This window comes from Littorina saxatilis, unplaced genomic scaffold (genome assembly GCF_037325665.1).
Source record: "Littorina saxatilis isolate snail1 unplaced genomic scaffold, US_GU_Lsax_2.0 scaffold_1294, whole genome shotgun sequence".
In the NCBI taxonomy this organism is placed as follows: domain Eukaryota; kingdom Metazoa; phylum Mollusca; class Gastropoda; order Littorinimorpha; family Littorinidae; genus Littorina; species Littorina saxatilis.
The window spans coordinates 17199-26996 of NW_027128194.1; the positions used below are offsets into that span (position 1 = coordinate 17199).

A 9798-nucleotide genomic window follows, 5' to 3' on the forward strand; every position below is an offset into this window, starting at 1 on the left:
GTGTGTGTGTGTGTGTGTGTGTGTGTGTGTGTGTGTGTGTGTGTGTGTGTGTGTGTGTGTGTGTGTGTGAGAGAGAGGGAGACGGAGAGAAGGAGTGAGGGAGAGAGAGAGAGAGTGTGTGTGTGTGTGTGTGTGTGTGTGTGTGTGTGTGTGTGTGTGTGTGTGTGTGTGTGTGTGAATGTCTGAAGAGTACTCGGGTCCAGCGCGAGCGTAGGGGATGGGGGTGTCTTAAATCACGGGGTCTTCAAGGAGGGTTCCATTTCACACTGTCTAATTGCCATATTCTGCATGGACCAAGTTCTGTCCTTCTGAGTTCGTGATTTTGCTGAGTTAAAAGTACTTACTCTGAAGAATTATTCAACTCTGTTTCAGGTCTGCAAGCATGACGTCCACGCGGCCGTGACCTTGACACCCTAAGACCTTGACCTCGACCTTGACCAGGTCACCATGGCAACGAACTACAACGCGTCCTACCATGCAAGTCCCAACCTGACTCTGTGCGTGCACGACGGTACCAACACCAACCACAACTGCTCTGACGTCCTCAAGACGTCAACGCCGCTCCCCGACGATGACGACATCTGGACCCCTGACGTCATCCAGCGCGTGGCGTCCTTGGCCTTCATCATGACCTTGACCTTAGTGGGGAACACCGTGATCATCGTGGTGCTGACGTGTAGTCGGTACCGGAAGCGGAACAGCAGAGTCAACATCTTCATCATCAACTTAGCTATCGGGGATCTAGCGGTGTGTGTGTGCACTATGACGACTGAGATTCTGTTCGTGGCTTTTGGTCAGTGGGTTTTGGGTCCGGCCGCCTGCAAGATTCTCACCTACCTGCAGATTGTGACGCTGGCCAGCACTACCTTTATACTCACCTCCATGAGTTTTGACAGGTCAGGAGAGTGAAACTCTTTTGTTTGTGTGTGAGGGGAGGGGTTGTATGTGTGTGGGTGTGTGTGTGCGTGCGTGCGTGCGTACGTGTGTGTGTGTGTGTGTGTGTGTGTGTGTGTGTGTGTGTATGTGTGTGTATAAGCGTGTATGCGAGTATGCTTTCGTGCCATTTTTTTTTTTTTTTTTTTTTTGGGAGGGGGGGGTGTTTGTTCTACTTTGCTCGACAAAAGGAAAGGTGAACTAGTGCATATCATAGTCCGAGACAGAATCCTTAACGATGTGCAAGATGGTTCGAAGGTAAACTATCACACAATTACTTTATGTCCTACATTCTAAGGTATATTACAGATACGTGGCCATCTGCAAGCCGCTAAATACCGCGCCACAACATCAAGGGCCAAGAAATTCATGGCCTTTACGTGAATCCTGGCGTTGTTATTCCCAATCGCTGGTGTCTGATTATTTCAATGTACCCCTAACCCTTGGTAACTTTACATTACAGATACCTGGCCATCTGCAAGCCGCTCAAATACCGCGCCACAACTTCAAGGGCCAAGAAGTTCATGGCCCTCTTGTGGATCCTGGCCTTTTAATACGCCATCACTGGTGGCTAATTATTTCATTGTGCTTGTGGTTTACATTACGGATACCTGGCAATCTGCAAGCCGCTCAAATACCGCGCCACAACATACAGAGCCAAGAAATTCATGGCCTGTACGTGAATCCTGGCGTTAATTGTTATTCCCAATCACTGGTGTCTGATTATTTCAATGTACATTATAACCCATTATTTACGTTTTGCTAATAGTAATAATGTTTACTTTACATAACAGATACCTGGCAATTTGCAAGCCGCTCAGATACCGCGCCACAACGTCAAGAGCCAAGAAGTTCATCGCCATCTCGTGGATACTGGCCTTCTTCCTGTCCATCCCGCAGCTGTTGATCTTCGTGCAGACGGTGGACGTGAAGCAGGACGGCACCATGGAGTTTGGCTGCAAGAGTCGCGGCTACACGGACCAGTGGCAGCGCAAAGTCTACTTCACCTTCATGACCATCTACATCCTCGTCATCCCCGTCGTGCTCATCACATTCTGTTATACAAGGTCAGTGGTTTGACTGTTTGTTTGTTTTTGCTTAACGCCCAGCCGACCACGAAGGGCCATATCAGGGCGGTGCTGCTTTGACATATAACGTGCGCCACACACAAGACAGAAGTCGCAGCACAGGCTTCATGTCTCACCCAGTCACATTATTCTGACACCGGACCAACCAGTCCTAGCACTGACTAACCCCATAAGGCCAGCCACTAGATTGCCAATTTTAAAGTCTTAGGTATGACCCGGCCGGGGTTCGAACCCACGACCTCCCGATCACGGGGCGGACGCCTTACCACTAGGCCAAGTGGTTTGACTGTGATACATGTGTAAGGTAAGTGGTGTGACTGTGATACATGTGTAAGGTAAGTGGTGTGACTGTGATACATGTGTAAGGTAAGTGGTGTGACTGTGATACATGTGTAAGGTAAGTGGTTTGGTTGTAATACATGTGTAAGGTAAGTGGTTTGACTGTTACACAAGGCCAGTGGTTTGGTTGTAATACATGAATAAGGTTAGTGGTTTGGTTGTAATACATGAATAAGGTTAGTGGTTTGGTTGTAATACATGAATAAGGTAAGTGGTTTGACTGTTACACAAGGCCAGTGGTTTGGTTGTAATACATGAATAAGGTTAGTGGTTTGGTTGTAATACATGAATAAGGTTAGTGGTTTGACTGTGATACAAGGTCTGTGTTTGACTGTTATACAAGGTCAGTGGTTTGACTGGTAAACAAGGTCAGTGGTTGAATTTTGTAAAACACAAATTGCATTCAAAAATAAAACAATTGAAAATATGCAACTAGGACACGAACTCAAGCATAAGGTTATTTTACGTGATCTGGATAACAAAATTAATTTGTCTTTTTGTTAGTATGTAAAAGTTGCCTATTTGTGTCAGAAGTTTTGTCAATTTTGTAATCGGGAGGGTACGTTTTTGTCATGTTGATCTTAGGGGTACACTTACTTGTGCGGCGGTCACGTGACCACAGTGAAATAAATCTTTGATCCAAACAGTGCGCTTGATATCCAATCGGGATGTCCTAAATGGCATAACATGTTTGAATGAAATGCCTCGGGAATAAATGCTTTGGTTGGGGTGAGACACTTGTGGCAATAGTTTGCGAAGTTTAGGTTAAAACAAAGTCAAGTGTCTTGTTTTGCGTCTACGGTCTAGAGAGTTTGCTTTTCTGCATGTTTAACACTGTTGCTGGCTGATACCGATCGAAAACATATCTTTCGAATCTGTGCTCACACATATATTATTTTAGCCAAGTGGCCAAACGATCACTATGCTTGTAATGCTTCTGTTAAGAGTTCTTAGCACGAAAATCTATTAACCAAACAAAGAAGAAAACAAAACATAACAAACCAACAACAACAACAACAACAACAACAACAACAACAACAACAACAACAACAACAACAACAACAACAACAACAACAACGACGACGACAAAACAATCGATTAACTGTTTTGCAAGGTGTTTTTTTGTCCCACTGATTTATTTCGCTCAGGCAATGGCTAAAAAGTAGATACTCCCCTAATAAAGATAAAGTCTGCCCCCAGCGAAGTAAAGTGGAGATATTTCATGATACAAAACAACAAAGTACAAACAGGGAACAGGAACATGTCCACAAATAGAACGATCAGACAGATTGATGTGATGCTATCATCATTTTTTTCCCAGCAAAAGGTCATTGCGTTATAAGAGATAACAGCTGGATCCTGAATTCTGATCTGGGTAACCTTTCTACTTTGTGGATAACAGCTGGAATCTGAATTCTGATCTGAGTAACCTTTCTCCTTTTTTGTTAATCCAAAATAAAGGTTGCATTTTATTTTCGTTCGTTAGGTTTCTTTGTTTATGTTTTTGTCGGGATGGTTTAAGTTCTTTTGCTGTTTATTTGCACGACTGTTTGCATTTCAATCAATCAATCAATCAATAGAATTTATTTCCAAAATGCAAAAGCACATGATTTTGTTTTGAATGTTGCAGTAAATCATATATCCACGTCCACACTCACATTCACACCCATGGTTAAATACTATTTGCACAACCGACTAGAGTCTCCCCAAAAAAGCACAGGACTAGTGTACTGCTCTGCATGAGCGTCCACACAAGCACCAACAACAGATTCAGAGTACAGACAAGATGGCCTCTGGGAAAAAACTGTTCCTGAAACGACTAGTTCTAGTCTTCAGGGCTCTAAACCGCTTGCCGTTTGATTTCGTGCCAGCTTGCGCTGTTTTTTATTATTTTTTATTTTAGTTTAGCTCTGGACACAAAAGAAAGCATGGCTGATGCTTTGTGGACCTTTTTTGAATCCGTATTTACGTATGCTCCTGAACTTCTTCGTCGTGCGCCATCTTTTCTTCTTGTTCTGTCAATTTGCCTTCAGTCCACTTTTATCCTCTTCTTCCTTCCATCCTGGCTTTGAATGCAAACCAATATTTTTACGGGACTAAAACGGAAAAAGCCAGCAGTGATCGATATCTCTTCCCCCCGCCCCCCCCCCTTCCCCCCGCCCCCCCTTCCCCCCCCCCCACCTCCCCGCCATCACTTCTCCTCCTTCTTTCTGTCCTTCCCTACCTCTTCTCCTCTTATCTTTATTAGAAATCTTTTTTTTGTTTTTATCATAATTTTAATTTTATTTCTTCTTTCCTGCAGCCTTGCGCACGTCGTAACAATATAAATATTAGGCGCTTGTGCCATATTCTGAGATTAATGAAATTTTCATTTCTCTTCCTTATTCCCTACGCCCCCCCCCCCCCCCCCCCCCACTCCCCGTTCCATCACTCCTTCTGTCCCTACTTCCTTCCTTGCTGTGGGTACCGAATAAAAGATGCAGTCTCGCGCTTAATGTGTGGTTAAAAATCCGCGTGGCAATATTCAACTACCCCTAACACGCACAACATCAATTAGGGAGAAGAACGTTGAGGAACAATTCACCAATCAATAGCTCCAGCCACCGAAATAGCAATAATCAATTATTGATACCTCTCCCTGTTTGTCATTAAATGAAAACCTTGGCTGCGAACGCGCCTCAGACTGTAAAAGTCGATTAAAACGTCACCAATACGTGTGGTCCAGCCTTCTCATTTTAACGTCTCTTTTCGACAACACCAGAGAAAGGGTTAATTAAGTTGTACATGCGTGGTACGACCGACTTTCTGGTAAAAATACAAAACCTACAGTACAGGACCCTGTATTTCTGGCGACGAAGACTGCCGCATCCTCCGTTTGACCTAAGTAGGTTAGGGTAGGAGCTTTGCACAGTTGGACGAATTTTATCAAAAGCAAATTCCTAAAAGAATATGGTTTGCATACTGTCCCACCCTCTCCCCACACACACACTCCCCTCCGAATGCAGCTTTTCGTAAACACCCAACAATCACAAGCACAAATGAACCTGAAGAACAACAACAAGTACAAATTAAGTAGATGTGCAACGCCAAGGCACTGCATACCCCAGCGAAAGACAAACCTCTCTCTCTCTTTCTCTGTCTCTCTCTCTGTCTGTCTGTCTGTCTCTCTCTCTCAAACACACACACACACACACGAACACACACACACTCACACACATACCCCAAGTTACACACGTAGGCTACACACATACACACTCACTCACACGCACTCGCTCACTCTCTCACACACACTTCATACACACAAAACACACCCCCATACGCACATATAGACAAGTCCATGGTTGCAATTTATTAAACAATTATTATCACTTGTAGGATTTGAGCATGTTTGGAAAAACCAATTTACATTTAATGCTAATAAATTACAATTTGCTATACAACAAAAAATTATGAATGAATACGTTTTATTTTGGAAAAACAAAAAATCTGAAAAATGTTCAAGACTTGAGTTTTATTCACTAATTACAGAACGATACACAATACAAGCCTATTTAATTTATATTTCAAATATAAATCATAGAAAAGCTCTAGCAAAATTAAGAACAAGCACACATTCTTTAAAAATTGAGACTGGGCGTCATAGAGGAATATTGCGAGAGAATCGCCTCTGTAATACATGTAATGTAATTGAAGATGAGCTACATTTTCTAGACAATTGCAAGAAATTTAACAATATTAGAAAAAAGTTAGTAGAAGAAGAAGTATCAAACTGTGACTTAAGGAAACCAAGCGATCTGTTATTTAAAAAAGACGAAAAAATTCAAAAATTGCTTGGAGCCTTTGTTTTTAATTGTTTCAATATTGAATGAAATAATTTGTACATTATTTATCCATTCAGTTATTGTACAACTTGTGTCAATATCCTTAAGGGTTGATGACAATAAATTCTATTCTATTCTATTCTATTCTATTCTATTCTATTCTATTCTATTCTATAGACAGACGGACATATACACACCTTTACAAACACACACCCACCCACCCACTCTCTCTCTCTCTCTCTCTTTCTCTCTTATACAAACAGACACCCCCCCCACACACACACACACACACACATGTACATACGCACGCATGTACGCACGCACACACCCACAGACACACACACACACACCGTGCACACACACACACACATTGACTCACACAAATCTTATACACACAAAACACACACTTATACGCACATAGACCGGCACGGTTGGCCTTGTGGTAAGGCGTCCGCCCCGTGATCGGGAGGTCGTGGGTTCGAACCCCGTCCGGGTCATACCTAAGACTTTAAAATTGGCAATCTAGTGGCTGCTCCGCCTGGCGTCTGGCATTATGGGGTTAGTGGACTGGTTGGTCCGGTGTCAGAATAATGTGACTGGGTGAGACATGAAGCCTGTGCTGCGACTTCTGTCTTGTGTGTGGCGCACGTTATATGTCAAAGCAGCACCGCCCTGATATGGCCCTTCGTGGTCGGCTGGGCGTTAAGCAAACAATCAAACAAATACGCACATAGACAGTCGGACACACACACACCTTTACAAACAAACACATATACACACTCATACACACACAAACTCATGCACACACACATTCAAACACACACACACACACTCTCTCTCTCTCTCTCAAACACACACACACACCCACGCACACAAGTCACACACAGTGACACACACATACTCACACTCACTCATGATCACACGCACTCACTCACTCTCTCACAAAAAACTTCATACACACACCCATACGAACATAATTATGGACAGACGGACATACCCACCTTTACAAACAAACACACATACACGCACACACATACACTTATGCCCACACACACACTTACACACACACGAGTACAGACTCATGCACGCGCGCGCACACACACACACACACACACACATACACACACACACACGGCCACACACATACGAGTACAGACTCATGCACGCGTGCGCACACACACACACACACACACACACACACAAATACACACACACACACAAACACACACACACACAAACAGTAACACTAACACATGTGCACAAAATGAACACAAACACACACACTGCGCGAGAGAGAAAGACTACAGGGAGGCATGACGTCATGATGCATTAATTGACGTCAAAGACTTTCGACCGTGACGTATTCTTCTAACGCGCGCTTTATCCATAGACTTGGAAACTACGGGATTTCTACCCGTCCAAAACGGCCTTGGGTGGCGTTTGCTGAAAAAATGGGGGCGACTATTGCACCCACCGTATTTTTGTTAGTATGGTCCCAATTTTTGGTGAACTTCCATCTCCAACTGTAGCACGTAGCCGGGCACAAAGAATCCTTCTTTATCATGTATTATTCGGTATGCACATTTCTCAAATCGATTACAGTATAGCGTTCACGGGATACCTCCAGCTTCGCTGGGATTACATTGCTAAAATAAAATAAAAATCATTATTGCTTTTATTCCTAACAGCCTCTTCGGGGCAGGGCTGATACAAGAAGCAAAAAGTCCCATCAAAACTAAAGTCAGAATAACACTGTACTAATCACGTACCTCCGTCTTTCAGCATTGTGTGCGTGGTTTCCAAGGTTGGTCGCGAAATGCAGCAAATTGAACACGGTCAACAACACTAACTGTCTCTCTTCCGAGTTTTCAGCGGCTTTTTGTTCTGTTTTTGGTATAAGCATGGCGTTTTGACAGCATCTTTTCTGGGTACAGCAATGTGTGCGCGGTGTCCAAATTTGGGTATGACATGAAGCCATAGGCTGTCCGTATTAAACTCAACACGTCTTTGTGTTTCAGCATTGTGTGTGCGTTGTCCTAGGTTACAGCAGTCCAATACGTTCAACAACAGCTGTAAACCCTCTACATGTTGTGTCCTTATCACGTACCTCTATGTTTCAGCAACAGCCGTAGACCCTCTACTTTGTGTGTCCTAATCACGAACCTCATGTTTTAGCATTGTGTGCGTGATGTCTTTATATACATGTACTAATCACGTACCTGTGTGTTTCAGCATTGTTTTGCGTGGTGTTGAAGGTTGGTCGAGACTTGCAGCAGTCCAACACGTTCAACAACAGCTGTAGACCTTCTACATTTTGTGTCCTAATCGCGTACCTCTATGTTTCAGCATTGTGTGCGTGGTGTCTATTGTGTCCTTATCACGTACCTCTATGTTTCAGCATTGTGTGCGTGGTGTCCAAGGTGGGTCGCGACGTGCAGCAGTCCAACACGTTCAACAACAGCTGCGGACTGCGGCGCTCCGTGGTGGACAACTCCACGTTTCCCAGGGCCAAGATCAAGACGTTGAAGATGACCTTCGCCATCATCGCCACCTTCGTCCTGTGCTGGACGCCCTACTTCGTCACCACGCTCATCAGAATCTACAGCGACTACACGGTGTCGATTCCGGCCTCTGTCATGGCCTTCGCTGAGACCATCGCCCTGCTCCAGAGCGGGTTGAACCCGTTGCTGTACGGCTGTTTCACGGTCAAGATCAAGCGCGGGCTGGCGGATGTGTTCTGCCGCTACAGACTGAAGGGCCCGCGCTGGGCCATGAGCTACAACAAGAGTGGAGGGGTCACCGAGTGCTACTCCATGACAGAGGACGCTGTCAATGGCAACGCGGTGCATCACGGGAACTCGGCGCGCTTGCGAGAGAGCGCGTCCAACAACTCCAACAGCAGCAGCTCCGTGGCGGACTCCAAGTCTCGCGTCATCACGGAGGAGAACAAGAACGGGGTGAGACTTCGGGTGCGGTTCGCGCCCAAAGATGCCGCGATCCCCAAGTTCACGGAGAAAGCTTTGAGTAACGAGGCGCTAGAGGCTGCGGATGGTGATCCTATGTTCCCGAAGAACTCGTGCTTGAAACATCCAAACTTTCAGTGAAAGAACATGGATATTCCTGGAAGGAGCGTTTTTCGGCAGAGCTAGATTTTTAGATGCTATTCGATGATCTACTAGAAAGAAAAGTATTTCTCCAAAGCAATCTTGTTTGAGTTTTTCCACGGCCGGATCTTTCGACGAAGGAGCTTGCATAGATATCTCAAAACGTTCAGTGAGAACATGAATATCCCTGGAAGGAGATTTGTTTTACTTCTGCAGGGCTAGATTGTTAGTGCAGGTACAACTAAACCTTTGGATACTATTCGATGATCTGCTAGAAGGAAGAATATGTCTCCAAAGCAATTATGTTTGAGTTTTCCCACGGCTGAATACCTTTAATGAAGGAGCTTGGATACCCTGGTTCGCTGGTAAAGTAGAGTGTTTCTGAAGACCTCGTATTTCACTACTGGATACATCTGATCTGCTAGAATGAAGGATGTTCTTAAATTCATTGTGTTAAGAGCACCCCCCTGCCAGGGACTTCCTGCTTCCTGAGTTGCCCATAGAAGGGAGTGT

The 9798-nt window shown here is 44.5% G+C and overlaps 1 protein-coding gene across 1 annotated transcript; it reads left to right on the forward strand.

The window, feature by feature from the left end:
* Nucleotides 1-447: 447 nt before the first annotated feature.
* Nucleotides 448-9285, forward strand: LOC138956559 (gonadotropin-releasing hormone II receptor-like). Its single transcript, XM_070327889.1, has 3 exons — nucleotides 448-896; nucleotides 1728-2000; nucleotides 8580-9285. Exons 1-3 carry the CDS (start codon nucleotides 448-450, stop codon nucleotides 9283-9285), a joined length of 1428 nt encoding a protein of 475 aa, XP_070183990.1.
* The last annotated feature ends 513 nt before the right edge of the window (nucleotides 9286-9798 follow it).

Bases quoted from the DNA above. Each gene is read 5' to 3' on its own strand.
- LOC138956559 (XM_070327889.1), top strand. From the start codon at position 448: ATGGCAACGAACTACAACGCGTCCTACCATGCAAGTCCCAACCTGACT. The intron at 897-1,727 runs GTCAGGAGAGTG...TTTACATAACAG, and splicing joins ACCTCCATGAGTTTTGACAG to ATACCTGGCAATTTGCAAGC. The intron at 2,001-8,579 runs GTCAGTGGTTTG...TCTATGTTTCAG, and splicing joins ATCACATTCTGTTATACAAG to CATTGTGTGCGTGGTGTCCA.